Source organism: Megalops cyprinoides, chromosome 16 (assembly GCF_013368585.1).
Source record: "Megalops cyprinoides isolate fMegCyp1 chromosome 16, fMegCyp1.pri, whole genome shotgun sequence".
Lineage (NCBI taxonomy): Eukaryota > Metazoa > Chordata > Actinopteri > Elopiformes > Megalopidae > Megalops > Megalops cyprinoides.
In genome coordinates, this window is record NC_050598.1 from 27511477 (window position 1) to 27532229 (window position 20753).

General features: G+C 45.5%; 1 protein-coding gene across 1 annotated transcript; it reads right to left on the bottom strand.

Annotated features, from left to right (window-relative positions):
- Positions 1-409: 409 nt before the first annotated feature.
- LOC118791491 (regulator of G-protein signaling 14-like) lies at positions 410-18780 on the bottom strand. Its single transcript, XM_036548865.1, has 15 exons — positions 18726-18780; positions 11657-11681; positions 9804-9970; positions 8756-8848; positions 8313-8456; positions 7813-7992; positions 7353-7482; positions 6859-6959; positions 6069-6281; positions 5492-5565; positions 5084-5210; positions 3768-3849; positions 2213-2265; positions 1979-2093; positions 410-1220 (listed from the first exon to the last, which is right to left on the bottom strand). Exons 1-15 carry the CDS (start codon positions 18768-18770, stop codon positions 790-792), a joined length of 1980 nt encoding a protein of 659 aa, XP_036404758.1. The 5' UTR covers positions 18771-18780; the 3' UTR covers positions 410-789.
- Positions 18781-20753: the final 1973 nt, after the last annotated feature.

The following is a 20753-nucleotide window of genomic DNA, read 5'->3' on the forward strand; positions in this document are numbered from 1 at the left end:
TGAAGTGCTCCAGAATTCAGACAAACCGATATTGGCTTCAAATGGACGTTCAGAGTCTGTCTCTCCCGGTGAGCCTCAGTCCCAGCAAAAAGAACAGCCATTCTTTTTAACAAAGCGCTAACTTTGCACAGGGCTTTCATACACGAACCAACTTATCGGTCCTGTATCAGGACCACAAGAGACTTTGACTAGACACTTGAGACACATGATTAAAAATGCGCCAACAACAGGTAGTTTTACATGCAGTTTGAGAAGAGCTTTGTTTTCAATGGGAAATTTCTCTCGAAGGTTAAAGCTAACAGTTTCAACATTGTCTTGCAATGCAGAAGTGCAAAAAAGTGCATAAACAAACATTTCACAATGCCACACATTTCCAAAGGAAGAGGAGATTAAACACATGGGTGGAGCTACATAAATTAATCTAGTTTGTTCCAAATAAATACAATATGAAGGCAATCGTTCAGAACAACATATTTTCAACACCACACTGGTAAATACAAAATCCAAAAATAAATTATATAAAACTCACTTTTATGAAAGACCTCTCCCCCAAAACAGTCCCAGAACTTAGCATTTTTCACAAGGTAGCTTCCTTTTTCCCCCTGAAAGGGGCAAATTTAAAGATGTGAAAAGGTGTAATAGTATAAGTATAATCCATGATTGACTAGATCCATTCAGAACAGGCACGCCCCGGTCAGACACAACAGAGCCTGTCCCAGGCACAAATATGGGGGAAGGAGTTGAGGATGAAGTAAAATAGGGTAAAAAGGCTTTCAAGGTGATATGTGCTCACACCTTTGTGTCCTGTGCAGAGTCTGTGAGAACCAACGGGCTTTTGACCTGTGAAGCAGGTGGGCTGGTTAGCATGTCTGGACTCTGTGGCTTTGGATCTGAGTCTGGTTCTGCTTCACGGCATGTCGGGCCATCAGCTGGTTTCTTAGGCTCTGAATGGTGCCCAGAGAGTGCGGAGGTTGTGGTGGTGGTGGTGGTGATGGTGGTGGTGGTGATGGTGGCAGGGGTGGGATTAGTGCAGGTGGGAGGCGTCTCAGCAGACTGCGGAGGCGGGCTCTCCTGGCCGTCCCCCGGCCCCGCCTCCTCCCCCTCACACTCCTGCAGAGGCAATTGCAGGAACTGGGGGAGCACCAGGTCCTCCTTCCTCAGCAAGCCCCTCTGGTCATCCGCTCTGCAGCACTGAGCCTTGGACAGAAGGTCTATCAGCCCTTACAGAGGAGGAGAGAGAGACTTTATTACCCATACTCTGTCCTGGAGGCTGTTCTCCTGCTCCTGTCTCTCCTGACTTACCTCCTTTGCTGAGATCTCTTTTTAGAACATCCCTCTAAAAAAAAAAAAAAAAAAAACGTGGGCCAAAAAGGCCTTTTTGTAAAAAATAACAAGGGGAGTCAACACATTTCTTATGACATGAAATTGCCATAATTGCATCCATTCTTGCTTTGAGAACCTTTCAGAAGGAAAATATAAGATGATTATGTGTTACAGTACCATCTTGCAGCACCAATATGAGTAACAAGAACAACTGGATGAGAAAAAAAAATCCATGCATTTCTCTAAGAGAAACATCTCCATGATGCATGGTATTTTATTGAAACCCCTGGCTCTCTTCAGCTTTGGCTCACTGGCTCTCGAGTTTCCATCCTAGCACCTGATCCAGTGTGACAACCATCACTGTGGCGTTTTCACTCCCATAATGCACTGTTGCTCATTCAAGGTTCCCTGGGGCCATCAAATCACACTAAAGTGAGATGAAGTGCTGTAGCACCATTATACAGGACATTAAAAGCTAAATATATCATATTTAAAAGCAAAAAAATACTTTAAAAGTGTGAAATTGTTCAAATATAATTCATAAACACAAAATATGCAATGAGAATGCAATTGTGATGTACACGTCAGTGCTGCTGATGGGACAAAAATGCCGTCCATCTGATTTCACAAGATGCTGTAGTGCCCCTTGACCTACCATCCATGTCATATGTCTTGCGTAAAGCAGGGTTTTTGGGCTTGGTATTGGTTCTGGTTCTGTTCGCCGGGTGGGGGTGGGGCTTCTCTGTCTCAGCTGTGTCTGTTGGTCGCTCCTGGGTGGGGTTAAAAATACACCCTGTCACCATGGATACAGGAGAGCCCACAGTGTTTGAGGTCTGGCTGTGGTCTGCGCCAGACTCTGCAGTCTGAACACAGTCAGTATGAGACTCACCTGTGACACTGGGGTCTGGATAGTGACTTTGGGGGGACTGGCCTGCTCTTTATCTGGGAAAAAAGTTGGAACATCTTTAGTATGACATCAAACAGAAAGTGACTCACAGGCACAGTCTTAGTAAGACTTCCATTTCGGTTCATAAAGACGAGCTGTTACCTGCACTGGTATTTTCTGTATTTTCAGAATATCCTCCCTATAGGGCATTTTTGGAAAACTCCCCCAGCAACGAAAAAAGTACTGTCGTCATGGAGACTGTGTGCCCTGTTTGACACACGTAAGCCCTTATTGTTTATTCTCTTAAACCCAACTGTATCACTGATGAATTTCTGTATATTATGGAAAAACACTGCAGCTTCAACTGAAAAAAGTGTGATGCTCCTGTCACTGTTAGAGTCTCCAAAATATGACAGGTTAATGTTTATTATGACCATACTTTGTATGTCTACTTAAGAGAGAGCTGTACAGCAAGCTTCATTAATACCATATGAAATCCCATGTCCTGTTTAAAATGCCAGGATGTACAAAGCAACTGTGTTACAAAAAAGAACAAGAAAATTTACACTGTGACCTTTTAAGGCCCAATGTATGATTAGAGCAGCATTCTGAAATTTCGTTAATTTAGCACGTTTATGCCAGACAGCATACTTCCTCTTTCAGGGGCCAGAGCAGCAGCAGTGAGCAGCATAGCAGGTCCTTTCAGAGACAGTTAGTGAGGACAGCCCAGCTCACTCAGCACAATTACGCATACGAAGAGACGAACGTGTAACGCAACGTGGAGTGGACTTGGCCGTAACGGGGGGAGGCCGGCGAGCAGGCGAACGTGCTCTGACACACTGCCAAACAACGGGTATCCGCGGAGACGTCTCCGCTGAAGGTGTAGCGGGCTCTGCGCTGGCCCTAATTCCTCTAATGGAATGTTTCGCCAAGGGAGGCTCTCAAGCAAATAATGGACAGGGAGAAACACAGGGATGACTGCGTTGCGCTCTCTCTCTCACACACACACACACACACACACACACACACACACACACACACACACACACACACACACAAAAACCCCCTTCGGGTGTCCCAGAGATTGCTGCCTGGTTACATCTCGAGCTTGAGTGCCGTTTTGCTCCATGATCCTGACAGATCTGCCCTATTCCTAAAAAGCCCAGCACAAATCACGCTCATCTTTGGGAGGATTTACAATGCAGAGGCAGGGTAAGGCCAGGACAGCCCGCTCCAGCGGTGGAGCCTACTGATGCTTTAAAGGAGAAGTGGAGCACAATGCCACCAGCTTTTCACGAGAAATAAGCAGACAGTCTTCCACAATGCACTGAAGCAGTCTTTAAGGCTTTTTAGGCAGTCTTTAAGATGCGTTTTACTCATAACTACCTGCGCCGTTGGACGTGGGGCCGAACAGTGTTTGTACATATATTGAATTTGAGACGGTTTGTCATGTGATGGATGGATTATGTGAGGTCATGGTTGACTTCAAACACAATGGATAAATGAAGAATTTTTGAAGTTACACACGATCAGTACAGATGTCTCATTTCGTGTTCACCTTTTACGCGGTCCAGGTGGAGTCTCTTGTTGGCCAGTGAAAAAACAACCATGTTCAAGTTTAGTGGCTCCTTGCCTCCACTCTGCAGTGAAAGGGGAAATGGAGAACTGGATTAAACTGTACTGAACATAAATTAAAAAAAAAAACAAACATCAAATCATTCAGTTTTCTACCAGTGTGCCATCAAAAGGTCACCTGCTAATGGGCTTTTTTATTTGCTGTCCTATTTTTTCCTCAGTTCTACTTCCAATTTGCAAGCACTTTCAGTAAGATCAACTTTAAATTACAATAATTCAGAAACTCTCTGAAGGCATTAATGCCATAAAAGAACAAATGATTGAATGTAATGTGTTGAAAAGGTTGGCAATACTCGATGTACGCATAAAGTAAACATTTCTACAACAAACAACCATCCTTCCTACACAGGTTGAGGATCAATTCAGTAATGTCAACATATTTATTTAACAGAGGCTCATGAAGATCCGTGTCTCAAAGCAAATATCCAATTGGCATTATCTCTGTTTTCAGAGCAAGCAGGACTTAACTCCCACATTCTGTGCAAGATCTCGGGACAAAATGAATGCAGGCCAGCTCATGTGGAGTCACTTTTGAAGTGATGGCAGCAGGGTGGACGGATGGCTAGGGTATTCAGGCTCACACACCTGTGCTTACAGACTGTAAAAGTCTGAAACGACACACACACACATCCATGGCCATCTCTTCAGCCAGTCTCTGTGCTTCTGCAGTGAACTGCTGCACACCGTCACTCAAGAGCTGTGTGTTTCTACTCCAATGTTCCTCCAATGTCTTTAGCACTGTTTTCCAGGAGATCATCTCATCCACCTTTTCCTGAGTTCAGGGAATCTTTTTCTAGTTCCCCCCCCCCCCACCTGATCTGACTTTTCTGAATCATTTCCCCCGGCATGCAAGCTCTGCCTCGGGCTTCATAACAGTTGTAAAAATGTGCTATAAAAAGTATAATTTAATAATTTGCTTGATTAATATCATATCCCTGAGCAAAGTACCTAAACCTAACCAAGTATATACATGCAGGGGCTTTAAACCAGGAAAACAGATGTAGCACCTCCATAGTTCCTCACTGTGCCAGCCGCAAACAGCTGCCATTGTTTATCTTGGTGTATTAAATGCGTAGCCTAGCCTGGCTTCTGCTCAGCCTGTAAGGCGATGAGACTCAGGATAGGCTGATCACTCACTCTGAGAAAGACCTTCTGGTCTCTTCTGGGCAAAATTAAGTTAAGGATGCAACTCCACTGACCAACCCCAGCACCCCCCCCGCAACCCACTGCTGCCCTCACCATGGTGACGACTATGTCCTGTGGCCGGAGGTGGTGTTTCTGCAGCACGGTGGAAAGTGCGTGCAGCAGGGTCTTGCTGGACTTCACCATGATTGCCAGGGGCTTCTCAGTGAACGCCACCTCCAGCCTGAAAGCGCAGACGACACGTGAGAGAGAGGATTCACCAGCTAATGTTTCTCATCTCATTTCCGCTGACTTGCATGTACCAATCAAAAGGCTCCGCACGGGAAAACACAATGACCGTTTCCAATCAGTGAGCCCCAAACAACATGCGATCGCCCTGCCCATTATGAGATTCAAGAAGCCTCACTTTCCCCTCTGCAGTCTATACATGGCAAGGAGGCTGAGAGCAAAACGGAGACGCTAATGAAGAGGTATAAAAAGGTACGGCGTGGTCCCCAGACTCACGTAAAGGTCACCCGCAGCTCCAGGGACACCTGCTGGTCCCTCAGCACTGAGCTGTCCTGGTCCAGGGACAGAGGCTGCTGAGCTGAGCCCTGGGGAGAGAACAGAGTGTCCCTATAGCAGCGCGCGCACGAGGTGGGTGGCTGTGGCATGACTCACTGCATCGAACTGTACATGCTGCATAAAGGTGCCTATATGTCTACAAGCACAGTCTGTATAGATCTTGTTTTCAGCACTATCCCCCCCAAGTTATTTATAGTGAAGGCACGTTGACCAATCAAAACAGCAAAACATCATGACTGGTTCAAATCAGTGAATCACTAATAAAACCAATTTTACCTTGATCTGTTGTCAAGGTGAAAATGCTTGTCTTTTTGATTGTCTCTATGGTATGTGGTATGATATGAAAGTCAAACGCCTTAAGAAAGAGGGGTGTATAAAATCAAATTACAATGCTAGAGTGCACCATTTGATAAAAAAAAAAAAACACATTAAGAAAAGGTGCCTTCTGGGTGAGGACGGAGCTCAGAGAGGACAGCGGGGTGAAGAAGGACCCCCTTGCGAGCCAGGTGGGCCTCACCTTGTCCTTCCCATGCAGGTAGATGATGACGTCACCCAGGGGGAAGCCCCTCTTTTCACAGAGCCCCGCCATCATGTCACGGATGGTGAGGCTGGGCCGGGCGGGCAGGAGGGAGGCCGTCCCGTCCGGGAGGAAGACGCAGCAGTACTTCTCAGCCCGACCTGTGGCCGCCACGCGCTCCTGCTCCGAGTTCCGGGGGCTGGCCCGCCCGTTCTGAGGGAGCAGGGGGGCAGGAGAGGGGGGGGGGACTTGAATTCAGCACTATTCCCTCCCGATAGAGAGTGCAACGCATTCACAAGAGCTGCAAGAAACCCACCAATCCAAAACACCCTCATAAATCCAGGATGGAGGATGGGGACTAGTAAAACTGTAAATGCCAATAGAGGGGAAAAAAAAGAGAAAATAAAGACAGGAGGAGAGGAGAGAGGGCAACCTTTCTTTCTACGCATGCGAATATATCCTGATGATATAGGAGGTACCCATTTATATGCTTTGTATGAAAAGGTTCTATACGTAAGCCAAGTGGTAGAAAAATCTATTTTAAGGTTCTGACTTATCAACAAATGCCCACATTGTTGAGATAAAGGTTTCTCGTGGTCCTGACTTCAGAGCTGGAGGGAAATGTCAACTTCTGAACAAGTGCAAGCACACACACATACACACACACACACACACACACACACACACACACACACACACACACACACACACACACACACACACACACAGCTGTAACAGCTTCCTTCCTATGCCAGTCACACTGTCACCCCCTCCAAATCCAGACGCTCACCTCTGCTCTGAAGGAGTAGCTCAGCTCCAAACTGTTGGTGGACTTCACCGAGCACTGAGACTCACTGCGCGACACGGTCATGCGGTGGTCAGACAGCTCCGCTAGACAGGAAGGAGGGAGGTACTTCTGATTAGGCATTCATAAAGAGCTGAAACGAAAGCATAAGGCTAGCAATACAAATTAAATAGCAGTACCCCCATAAATTCACTTTAGGACTACACACGGCTTTTTATTTAAGCGTTCACATTTAAATGTCATCTAAACCAGGGGTTTCCAAACTCTGCAATCCCCCTAATGAATTATTAAATGTTTTGAGACCCACACCACTTGAACTAAAATGTAGACTAAAATACAGTCCCAATATGTATAACAATTTCTTTAAAAATAAATCAACAAAACTTCAAGCACACTAGAAAAGGCGTTGTTTAGATTGATTCCATTATGACATCATACCTCCCCGTGATCCCTAGACTGATTCCATTATGACATCATACCTCCCCATGATCCTCTCTTGTCTCTTCGTTTGTCAGGCACCGCCTTCCTGTCCAGAGTGCCCTTCTTCCGGTCTGCCCCTGCCTCCACGTCGAAAGGGAGAGACTTGCCCGCTTTGGCTTTCCTCTTGTGCTGGAAACAGACACGTCTTACTTGCCACAGACACTCCTAGCAAGCAGCAGCAGCAGCACCAGATCTCACACCCCACCACGTCTCACCTCCCACACAGACAGATTGTGCTGGACACCCTCCTAGACGATACGCGCCCGTATTCCTATGCTCTCATTCGGAGATGCGGACACGAATCAAAGACGCGGCCTCGGATTGGTCGGTCGCGCAGTCTAATTCGAATAAATTCGGCTCGGGCATCAATGTATGCAACAGATGACCGCTAATGAAGTGTGGCAGGGATTTCTGTGGGAGCTGGGCATTAAGGTCTATCGCAGAGATGGTGTGCTGTACCTTTTTGCTGTCGCTGAGAGAGGGGCTGTCGGCCACAGAGCTCGGCCGGCACCCCGGGCTTCTGAACCCGGAACCCAGGTCTGGCAGCGGCTTCCCCTCCACATCGGCCAGCATGCAGCTCTGGTACAGCGGGGAGCGGACGAACCGCGTATAGCTGTCGAACTTCATTAGCTTAAAGATCTGCACGGAGTCAACAGAGCATGAGCATGTAAGGAAAGACTATTTTTGGACCACACAATGTACCTAGATAAGCGCTAGTTATAAAATTGCCCAGTCAGGACTCAGTTCTTGTATGCATGATACAAATGTGCATGCCCTTTCCTGCATTTCCCATCAAACACATTAAGGGCATAATTCACATGTGTATCATGGTTTGAGAACTGCAAATGTGCCCCGCACCTGCACCATTTAATAAGCTCAGGGGGAAACCAGCCAGAAACTCACACTCTGCCATCTGTCTTCCTGTGTGTCTGCACCTTGCCAAACATCTGTTTCATTACCTGTGTTTGGGCCTTCTGGAACATGTCAGGCTTGGGGTCCTCCAGGTCTTTCTCCTCCGTCCGAGCCGTGTCATCAATGTTGATGGCATTGGAGGCGCCGTTTGAGAGATAGGTGTTATAGATGGACCTGGCTTCCTGGGTCAGCTGTCGAGAGAGAGTCCATGTAGGTCAGTCAATAATAACAGTAATAATAATAACAAAGTTTATTTACGCAGTATTTCTCATGCACCATTGCTTGCGGCAGTTTTAATAATACTGAAAATGCAGCACTGGCTACACAGATTAAATTTACAGAATCAACCTGAGAGGGTGAACACATTCATACAATATTGATGAACACAAGTTTGATTTCCATACAAAGCACATTTTTACAATAGGTACACACACACAATTTTATATCTGTCCACATGTTTTACTTATTTGTAATTCGACTCTCATTTTACCTCCTCTTTCTGATTGGCTGGAATCTGGCGGAACTTCTCACAGGCCTGCCAGAACAGGATGTTTTCTGCGCTCACCTCTGACTTCAGGAAAGCCTGTCGGAACCCAGACTCAGAATCAGACCTGATCTACTGATATTCAATCCATCAGCATTCTCACAATCTCCTCATGACTCACGACATGCCTTTGCTCCCAGAGGCATTGCATGTCACATTTATCTCTGACTCACAAGCTCCTCTTACACACAAAAGAATTTACGGTTCTCTCCCAGGTGTGTGGGGATTTAGCAGATGGGAGGTGTACACACAAAACTTGCCATCTAAACAACTCTCATTTACAATGTTCATTTGCACCTTCAGGGAATTAACTGGAAGGGTACTTAAATTATTTGCACAATAAAACAGATCTAAGCGTTGAGTCATGATTCCGGGCTAATGAATTCAGTGGAGCCCATGTTCTGATGGAAGGCAGGTCCTGTCACCATGGCGGCACTTAATCAAGACACATGAATCTCATCTCTTTTCCCATAAACCCCCACGGCCACCGAGTGCAATTCCAGCACCCACACAAACGGCTGCAGCGTGTGACTCATGCGTTCGCGGTTTCTCTCGGTTTCTCTCTCCCTAACCCCACATCTAATCCCGGGGGCGTTGATTAGACAATCGATTTACAAAAACAGCCCTCCGCTTTGTTTCGCAGCTGGCAAAAGGAAAATTAGCATGAAAAGAATCCGTAGAACGTACACGGAGACGCACAGAGATGAACGAATTGAGAACAGATTGCAACAGCAGAGATATTCAAGCAAGACAAAGGATCTTGAGCTTTATTCAATTAATTTGTTTTGTTCCCGTTGTCTTTTTCCCCCTCCAGGAAACTACAAATAACCATAACTCCACGTCCCTTTCACACTTTCATTCTTCACCTTCTCAAATTTATTCCCTTCTTACTGGCAAATTCTTGGGGGCATCCACCGTACCACTACACATTAACACAGCCGCTAGCTTCATCCCTGCCCTGGAGTGAAGGGTCAAGGGTTAGGGGTTGGCTCACCGTGAAGTAGCGCACGCCGGTGGGGTCCTCCAGCAGCCTCTCGAAGTTGACGGCCCAGCTGGCCACCGTGCCCACGCGGCCATTTCCGCGTTGCATGCTGGGAAGGCTGGAGTTGCTGTTCAGACTGTGGCTGCTGCCCCGGCCCTGTGGCTCAGTCATGTTCAGCTCTGGTACACAGAGGAGTCATGTGATCAAACACCAGCGCACACGCATTCAAATAAAACCACCATGTTCTGCAGCACACAACACACACACTCACACACACAGACTAATCAGAGAAAAGTACAACACTCACCACACCGCAAACACACGTACACAGCATTTCAATGCACGGAAAAACATTTAACACTGTACAAGATGTACTTCCACACAGAGATAAGAGTAGGATGACATCAAACACCAAACTATAGCGTGCAAACACACACCTACTTTCACATGCACACATCAAACACACACTGCCCCTACACATAACCCCACACACAGTTCACGAACGACGCACAGCTCGTAGGATGCGGGCGAGGGGGGGGCGGCGAGCGGCAGCAGCATACTCATTGAAAACGTAAGCGTGTGAATGACGCTGTCTGCGCTGACCACAGCGCTGTACTCTTCACAGCCACTTCCACTTTGCTGCCTGACAAACCACAGCAGAAGCTGCATTCACCTTCCTCAACACCAAACGCAACACGTCTCACAGAGCTCCCAGACAGAACAGACTCCCAGACTCCCCTCACAGTTAAAAACCCAGCTCCCTGCTGGAGGTACTTCCACACCTGGACACTGATTCTGAACAGCATGTCTCCATGGGAACTGACAATGGCAAAGAACATAAACTAGAGGGTTCCAAACATTCCAGAATTCATTGGGGTAGTGAGGGGATTTTTTATTATTAATAAGGTGCAGATGCCTCAGAAATTCCCTGATTTTCAAACCATTTAAATGGCTCACCCAGCTCATTACGTCCCCTTCACCAGGGATTCCAAACTGTATCCACGTCAGCGTATCTAGACAGATCCAAAAAAGAACAAGCCCAAAACTAGCCTGGAGAGGTCGATTTGAATGAAAGAGCGGAGAGGCTAGGAATCCATTAGCCCTCAGTCTAATAGGAAGGACCCCAGGGTCATATCTGATGCATGGACAACGGAGGTAAAAAATATCATGGTAATTTCAACTGCTGATGAGTTTTTTCCAAATTTAGGATGCACAAACAGTCAAATAAAGTGGAGACAAACAAATTAAGTGGAGATTCTTCCAAAACAACAAAAACGTCAGAACTGCGTGTATAAACAACAGAAATAGAAACAGGTTAAAACCTGTTTCTAAAAGAACAGACATGAGAGAAATCACCGTTTCCTTTTAAGGCGTAACCAGCTGAAGATTGAGAAGGAGGTGTATCGTCAAGTCATTCAGTTAACACGTACCTTTTTTAAAAGCTCCTTGCAAGAAAGGAGCAAATAACCCCAATGCTAACACCAAACCGTAACCCCAAAGCACAAAGCTCAAAGCACACCCTTAAATCAAGGCAGACACAAGACACTGAGACAAACAGTGCCAAGCACACGCACGCACACACGCGTGCACACACACACACGCGCACACACACGCGCACACACACACACGCACACACACACACAAACACACAAAGGAAGCATGTGACCTTACACACATGCACTGTAACAGCAACATGTAGCATGTGAACTGCACCATTTCCTCTTTCCTCGCTGGTCTTCTCAGCGTACTTCTGACTAAGACTGACGGTGTTTCACAATACGCGGCACAACAAACAGAGTGTGGACAGGGCAGGCCCTCTCCCTTCTGCCCCCAGACAGTCCCTGTAACGGCAACGCCAGTCTTACCTCCGTCCGAAACCGCCAGGGCCTGCTGACACAAAGAGAGGAGAGAGAGTTTTAAAATTTATCATTACGTCACATTGCATTCATTTAGCAGATGATTTTATCCAGAGAGACTTCCTGAGCAAAAGAATATAAGTGTACCCATTCACGTTGAATGAGAAACAGTGTCAGACTAGGCTAACAACACTCCCAGACCAGTGAGTGTGAGCATAACACCATTCAAGCTCTTGTTAACTTGTTCAACCTGAGTACACAAGGGAAGTCAAGTAAAGTACCATACATCAGTCACTAGATCACAGAATCCAAAACATGTTGCGCTACTACACAATACCACATACTAATGAATACTAATCACGTACGAAGTATTGAGGTACACACTGTTTTACTAGTGTTATGTCCTAAACAAAACCAGGTCCAGTTTTGGGTTCTAGTCCCATAGGACCATTGGTTCACATGCTTGAATGAGATGATGAACTGACATTGGTTAATTCCAGGCCGGAAAGAGAATAATGGTACCAAAAAAACAAAGCACAAAAACAGTGAATGCCCAAAAGCACCTGTACTCTGACCCCTTCAGCACAACTCAAACACTGAGATAGACTCCAAGCACCATTTCTGAACATGTGACCATGTGACCACTTATTTATAAATGTGCTCACAAACACAAAGATAGCATTTAAAATGGTGGATTACTTCATCATGATGCCAGATCAAGAGCAACTAAATTAAACAAAGAGAAGGATGAAATTTCAACCCTCTCAATCCTCAAGGACTGAAAATTCTGACAGTCTAAATATTCCCCTCTTCACTTTGCATCACCCCATGGGCTCTTGTGAACCGTGGCGGTGCCCTCTAGTTTATAAAACGGCCCAGAGTTCCCTGGGAGGGTCTGTGACAGCAGCTCAAGCCTGGTAGCCACTCAGAGGCAAAGTGTGAGTTGACACTTTGAGGAGAGGAAAAAAAAAAAAGCGAAAAAAAAAAGCTTACTTCCGGTGAACGCAGAACAACCAGCGATCTCTATCTGAATCTGTATGCAGTGTTTATATAATTCTCGTTGACCTTAATTTTAATCAAGATATGGCAGAATGTCTTCAGCTGAGCAGAATATGCATTATGTGCATGCATATACCTGTGACCTACAGTAACAGTCAACAGTGTGGACAGACCTGCTTAAGACAATGGGAAACATGCATTCAAAGGCATTTTGATCTAAAGACTTGCTTGATGCTTAAATGCTTGAATTTTTTTCTTCGACAAATATAAATAGTGAAATTGATGCCTATGTATGAATTTCTTTCCAAAAAAATATTTTTGAAAAAGTATTTCAGATACACTATATGGCCAAAAGTACGTGGACACCCCTCCTAATTATTGAGTTCAGGTGTTTCAGCCACACTGATTGTTAACAGGTGCATAAAATCAAGCACATAGCCATGCAATCTCCATAGACAAACCTTGGAAGTAGAATGGGTCGTACTGGAGAGCTCAGTGACTTTAAACGTGGCACTGTCATAGGATGCCATCTTTGCCCCAAGTCAGTTCGTGAAATTTCTGCCCTGCTAGATCTGCCTCGGCCAACTGCTATTGCTGTCAAGTGGAAGCATCTAGGAGCAACAACAGCTCAGCCACTCATCCAGTGCAAAGGATGCCACGACTGGACTCTGGAGCAGTGGAAATGCGTCCTCTGGAGTGATGAATCATGCTTCACTATCTGGCAGTCTGATGGACGAATCTGGGTTTGGTGGATGCCAGGAGAGCGCTGCCTACCGGAATGCACAGTGCCTACTGTAAAGTTTGGTGGAGGAGGGATAATGGTCTGGGGGTGTTTTTCAGGGTTTGGGCTAGGCCCCTTAGTTCCAGTGAAGGGTAACACTATTGCTACAGCATACAAAGAGATATTAGACAATTGTATGCTTCCAACTTTGTGGCAGCAGTTTGGGGAAGGCCCTTTCCTGTTCCAGCATGACTGTGCCCCTGTGCACAAAGCAATGTCTATAAAGATATGGTTTGACGAGTTTGGTGTGGAGGAACTCCAGTGGCCTGCACAGAGCCCTGACCTCAACCCCACTGAACACTTCTGGGATGAATTAGAACACTGATTGCGAGCCAGGCCTTCTCGTTCAATATCAGTGCCTGACCTCACAAATGCTCTTTTGGCTGAATGGGCACAAACTCCCATAGACACGCTACAAAATCTTGTGGAAAGCCTTCCCAGAAGAGTGGACACTGTTATAGCTGCAAAGGGGGGGATGGGACTCTATATTAATGCCCATGGTTTTGGAATGGGATGTCCCATAAGCTCATATAGGTGTGATGGTCAGGTGTCCACATACTTTTGGCCATATAACGTATTTGAAGAACCTGAAATATAAGTTTTGATTTGTTTAACACTTTTTGGCCACTGCATAATTCCATTTGTGTTTTGTAATAGTTTTGAAGTCTTTAATATTATTCTAAAACATGGAAAATAGTTAAAAAAAAATAAAGAGAAGCCCTTCTATGAGTAGGTGTGTCCAAACTTTTTACTTGTACTTTTTTTGCACTGTGTCAAACCAGCACTAACCGTATCCTTTATTGAGTAACTTACCATGTGCTAATTATTGTGCCACATGGTCAGACTCTACACATTTGCTGTGAAGTCTGAAGCTATAAGCGCCGGACTATCCTAACCCACTAAACCTGACTGTCAGCAGGCACTGTTTTGAGTTAATGGATGACAGCTGCAGAGTGTCAGTTACAGAAAGCGCAAATGCACCAAAGAAAGAGTATCTGAAAAGCAGCTGCACATTGCTGTTGTTGTCGTCGGACTGCTTCCTCACACGCGTGCTCAAGGGAGACCGTTCTCAAACAGGATATGGGTGTGTCAGCGTTCGTCTGACTCTCATTCAAACTTGACGCTTCTTTAAATCTCCTCTACCAGCTTCCTCTCCAGGTGGCAGCTCTTATATTTTATTGCCATTTAACCCACTGCCACCTTGCAACCTTTCTCCTGTACAGACATATATTTCATACGTTTCATTCTAATTCAATTATCTACTTGAAACACCAGTGCGCGCACACACACACACACGCAAGCACAAACACACGCACTGAGACACAGCCACGCAAATGGAAACCTCCACTACAGTAACTGAGACTGCAAATCTTCGAAGGTGCATGGCTGCTACAACGCTGAATGAAGCAAGCCTATCTCTGCAGGGAAATGCTGTCAGAAAGATAGGAACCTCGGGTACAAAGCTGCTTTGATTTCTGTCCATCAGCAGGACCTGCAGAAAGCAGCGGAGACACGCAGGCCGTGAGGGCTGTGATAAGATAACATCACTAAAAGCCTGCACACTGCGTTTTAGGAGCCACACCCCTGCAGCCTGTGGCGGTGCTATGAATAACCTGCGTCCCCAGGTACTGATCCAGCATCAGCTAGGCCAACTCTAATCCAGACCCCAACCATTCTGCACAAAAAGCCGAAACTGCCTTGGGAGAGTAGGAGACAGACAAAAAGTTCTTGCGAGAGTCCTTGCCAGAATTTACACGACGTGGAAACGGCTAGAAATTTAAGAAAATAAACCTTGATAGCCAGTATGAGGTGTGCCACCTACAACATTCCTGATTCTGATTAGCATACTTTTATATTAAATCAGTACTGTTGAGAGACTGTCAACCGAGTATTAGATCACATTTCAAGACTAAATTCAAAGTACAGCAAATGAATCCCAAAACTGTGAAGGATATTGAGCTGAGCTCTGGATAGATGGATCATGCACGTTCGGGTAAAGAAGGTCCTCCAAGTAAAGCTCCCTTTAAACTAAACAGTGAATTGGCGAGCTTTGATTTTGCAGAACCACCCGCTGTTTCTCATATATTGGCTTACTGTTGTTTTCTCTCCAGTGAGAGCAATCGACCGATCGTTAGCAGGCATTAGACGCTGCAGAGAGATTATTTCGACATTAGTGAACACAAGCTAACGATTTTTCTCTCCCTTTAACAGCTGCCATTGTCTCATCAGAAAACGAACAAGGGGCTCTGGAAATAGAACTCCGGCTGTCAGAGGCGGACGTCCAGACGGACAAACACCTGGGTTCTTCCTCGCTTAGCCCGCCTCCCGGCAATCTGTCATCTTTTTTTCTGTGTCATTAACAGACAGGGTCCTCTTGGCCCCCCGTCCCTCTCCTCTCACAGGGCTGCAGACAGCAGCGAAACGACAGAGCGCCTGTCCGCCCATCCGCTGAGGACACAAAGGAGCCTGGCGCGCGGATTAGCATTAGCGGCGCACACCAGCGCCCCACGCCTGTTCGCCACCTGTCTGGATTGTCTTAATCAAAAACCGATGAGCGCTTAATTACCTGCGTTAGGCAACAGTCGCCGCAGTGCGCCGCTCTGAACCTGAGCTGATCTGAGCGCGGATTCATCAGCTCTGAGACAGAGGGGAGGAGGTGGCAAAGAAAAAGGTTGAGCTCATTTAGAGTTCTAATGCAGAGGGCAGACGAAAGAAAGACAGGGCGACAGAGAAATCACAAAGCAATTTAGCAAAATACAGAGCACAGGCAGACTGACTGGAACACAGCATTAACAGGGGCCTGTGGGGGGGGTGGCATCACCCATGGAAAGCCAGGGGTCATCAGCTAAGCCTTATGTTGGCATCCTGCCCAGACCAATAGTCTGAAACATTAGGCAACTGCGAGGTACTTTATTTAATAAAGGTTCAGGTCAGCCCTTTTCAGCTTTATACCTGTGGTCATGCATATGCCACACTGAAGGTATCTATTTGATTTTCAGTGTCATTGACCTTAAACCTATAATCGGGAGGAAATAAGGCAAAACGGCAGCTCACTGCCTCTGTCTCGGAAGGAACACTTGTGTGCATGCCAAATGCAAGTCCGGCTTCTTAGGATGTCAAGATATCAAAGGGGCAAAAGCATATGAGATGGATTACATCACTGACATAACAGGACTGCCTTGGTGAAAAAGGTCTCATTTTCAGTATGCGGAGAATTATCTTGCAGAAACTGTGAAAAATGAAAAAGAATTAACTTTCAAGTGATTGTAATTTGTTTGGTAGAAAAAAGTGTCAAAAAACTTCTTTATCATTTACGGTCATGTTTCAGCAACAATAGTGAAACATCATGTAGACTGAGAAGATGTCGCATCATGACACGGTCCCTTTAAATGACCATGAAACACTAGTGCAGACAGGGCCTGAGACCGCATGTTCCGAGGCCCCAGAACTGTGGTGTTCCAACCCTGTTCCTTATGGGCACAGACCTCTCTCAGCCCAGCTGCTGCAGGGGCAAAAATACGTCTCCAGACACCGAGGGTAACCAGCTGATATTTACATACAGAAGTCACTGACTTTTCTTTCTTAAAAAGCAGATAACGTATCTATCAAACCAGAGCACACAGAAATGTAGGTGACAAGCAAAGTCAACTTATCCCAACTTCCCCAAAATACACCTATAGTACTTACCCCTTGTGAATTCTGTCAACAAAAAGGAGCTTTTGGGAGATAATCTAGAAATAATCTTTCTATTTAGGGGGAGCAACACTGTGGCCGGCTGATGTCTCCCCACAGACCCAAAGCCCGAGGACACCCAGGCAGAGCGGACGAAGAAAGACCACTGAGCTCTTTAACTGAACCTGGTTTGACACGAATGCTACTGATCAGAATAACTCAGCTCCATGGCTTTTTTTTTCTTCCTCTGCCCATCTGCAAACACTCTCTGACATAAAAGGAATGGCCTTCCTGGGTGCCACCACCCCTGTGAGTCACACATCCTGTCTCATCACGCACAGAAGTGACACAGCACACGCGCACCATCTGAAACGTTATCTCCACCAACTGTGCCACGAGAAGAGCTCTCTTGTGATGGAGCTGAGGGAGTCCCGTTGCATTCCCCCTCCTCAGCCCCAGGGAGAGACTCAGAATGCGGACAGCCCTGGTTTACAGCCTACCAGGCTACGGACTCTTCGGCGGGTGGTGCTTATGGGAAATTATACAGTTTACAGTTAAAGGTTACGGCATTGATTACACCAGGTTCGGACTTCACCTCCCCATTGCGAAGCAACAGACAACAGACCTTCTGTCTCGTCAAACACACGATGGGTTTCACCAGCAACACATCGACCCAGAATGACCCTGTTAAGGGGGCAGGCTCAGGAAAGTGGCCCAGTCCCACACAAGGGTTCATGGGTCAAAGTGAGCATATGACAGGAGCAAAGAGTGTGGGGTGTGTGAAGCCCCCCTCACACAGGCGATCAGTTGAGATGAGAAAAGCCAGACTCACAGCTGGTCACCCAAGCCACATCCGCCAGCCCACCAATCCAAGCACCATACCCTGACACAATCTGACCAAACACAGACACACCCCTCCAAACCCTCCACATCAAAGGCCGGGGAATTCACAAAGACAAGAACAAACTGCCTCCTGTCATTTTTGGCTGCAAATGGAAGTAGTACTCATATAGAAAAAGTAGCATCTCTCTCCAATTGACTCCCTCACTGACTAAGTGATGTCCTAAGAGCAGCAAGAGATATTAGCAAAGCTTGCGCAAGTATTGAGAAGCACATACTGTGTGGCTGCAGGTTAGTTTTCCTTATCTACCATGGCTTGTCAACTGAGCCACACCTTCCAGTAGTGTGTTTCTCATTAAACTCCCCTGATTAATTCCAATAGATCTGTCACACAAACACTACATTTCTCAGGTCATCCAGCAGCATTTGACTCTCACAAGCCTGAATGGGCTGATTCTTTTTGATAAAAAAGAGACACACAAACATCAACTCTGTACCCATTGTTAATGCAAGACTTCGATATACACAAGATTTCCAAACAAAGCCTTATCACAATGAAAATATCTAGAACAGAGGGGCATTGTCCATGACCACAAACAACATAACCTTACGAGTACTGACCACATTTTAATCCAAAATCCCCAAATTATTACTTATGCGGTTACGACAAAGTGCACTACGGTAAAAGTTTTCACCCCAAAATACCCCATATGTCCTCTACTCTTGATTACACTGTATTCAACAAAACAATGGTAAAAAAAAGGACTGCCACTGCTCCAGACCTACCATGTGAGCAACGGGAACACCAAGGGTTTGCATCTTTTTGGACATAGCCGCAGCATCCAAGGCACCCACAACTCCAAACTACACAGCAAGAGGCGTGTGCAGCAAAAGGAACACTACGCCCAGTGCTGAACTCTTGCAGTTTGTCACTTCCTGTCTGAACAGGAAGTCTTACCATAGCAACACACCACAAGGGGAAGTGCGGTTACTAGGAGCGAACCCCCCTTTTTTTCTTGAGGAAAGAAATATATAGTATATCACTTTACTCACTGACATTACCATTGCGTAAGGGGCTTTCTTGGCTATTCTGAAGAACTCAAACTCCAGTTGTTAAATTTACTTAATGAACATATGGCCAAAGCAACTAATAAACAAATTTTAGTAGCAGTTATGTGTACTGTGTTGATGGTGTAATTAACACCTCCAACTTAGTAAGCTACACAACATAGTCAGACACAATCATAAGTACTTTTTAATCACAGTACATCGGACTTTGCTGACAGCGTTTCTATTAAATTACTTATACTTAGGGAATTTTCACAGCAGGGGGAAAAAACTTAAGCGGTAAAACGATTCAGCAGGTTACTGCTATAGACACTGTAATTGATGGTATAAACCTGCTCTGTCAAAACACATAGCTGTTGCTACTATTCATGACAATCACGGGGTCAAAAGTCATTCCTAATGCTTTCACATTGTGTGTGTTGAGGAAAGGGGATGGTCTTTTTTCCCAACATTTTGGTAACAAACTCACCTTGGCTCGACTGAGGGGCCGGCTGACGATGAATGTGCTGTATTTCTCGAACTTCCTGCGGAGGGATGATCGTGGGGCAAAATGGGTGAGGCCCTTGGAGAATCCTTGAACCATCCTCTGTAGGATAAGAGGACAATGTTCATCTGACCAGCTGAACATTTTTGTCGTTGCAGCCTGGAGTTTCCAAGGATTAAGCTTGCTTTGGTTATCACATCAATGTAAGAACTCTCAATGACAATTAATAATTCAAAAGTAATTAACTAAACAAAACGAATACGCTCGCTGAATTTTTCATTAATACAAATGGTCCACGGCCATTATCTTCCACGGGGTATACGTGTGTGATGACTCACTCTCCAACGTATTATACAGTCTTTATTGTAATTTCCTCCGATTTCAATTCATGAACATTCATGGTTTATTCTTGTAGAGTTAACATCTCAAATAACTTTCAAACACAATTAAAACGGAATAATTTCTGAATGGCTAACCTGAAAAATAATCCTCTTAAAAAGCTGCATCTCATCAGATCCACTAGGTTAATTCTGCACTGGTGAGAACTCCAAAAAGTTTCACCAACTCTCTGTTAGTTAGATTTAACAAGGATTAAGGCTTAAGTATTATATGTCCCCAGCTTGGAAGCTGCAATAATTAAATCGCATAAGACAAGCAGCCTATAGCACAAATTAACAAGGGTATGTACTGCTCACAGACGTGAGTATCAAGATAGCCAAGTAAACGCTCTTGGTAGCCTCTGACCGTTTGCATTTTCCCTTCACACATACAAAGCCAATCTCATTACTCCAGGTTTACGCATATCAATTAATTAAATCTAGCCATCGCATTGGTTTGAGAATGCACGTTCTCCAAGGTTCTGGAGAAATACGTGACCAATTTAAGTAGCAAAATTAACGTCGGCGTGGCCACTCCATTATCAGCTGTGCGAAGGGAGAAATTAGCATTCAAGAACGCAATGTCCCGTATTTATTTCGAGAATACGACCTGCAGCTTCAGAGCTAGATGGTAACATTTTGTCCTCTTCTGAAGCTAAACTGAGTCGCGTCACACTGCTACCCTGACCTGTAGTGACGAGCACTAAATTGCAACTGAAGATGAGCGCTGGGGTAGCTAATGTATAATTTTAGCGCATATAGATATGGTATTCTACGTCAACAGGTAAGATTCGCGCCTGACATGCAAAAGCAATGGAAAAACGTATTGTTTTGATGTGACTCTGAGAGAAAGTGATCGTCACATGTTTAATAACATCACTCAGT

What these genes read in the sequence shown, in the direction of transcription:
- LOC118791491 (XM_036548865.1), bottom strand. Translation starts at nt 18,770, where the DNA reads ATGTCCAAAAAGATGCAAACCCTTGGTGTTCCCGTTGCTCACATG. An exon ending in CCTGGCGGTTTCGGACGGAG is followed by an intron (nt 9,971 to 11,656) that starts GTAAGACTGGCG and finishes TCTGTGTACCAG; the next exon opens with AGCTGAACATGACTGAGCCA. An exon ending in TCCAGAAGGCCCAAACACAG is followed by an intron (nt 7,993 to 8,312) that starts GTAATGAAACAG and finishes GACTCCGTGCAG; the next exon opens with ATCTTTAAGCTAATGAAGTT.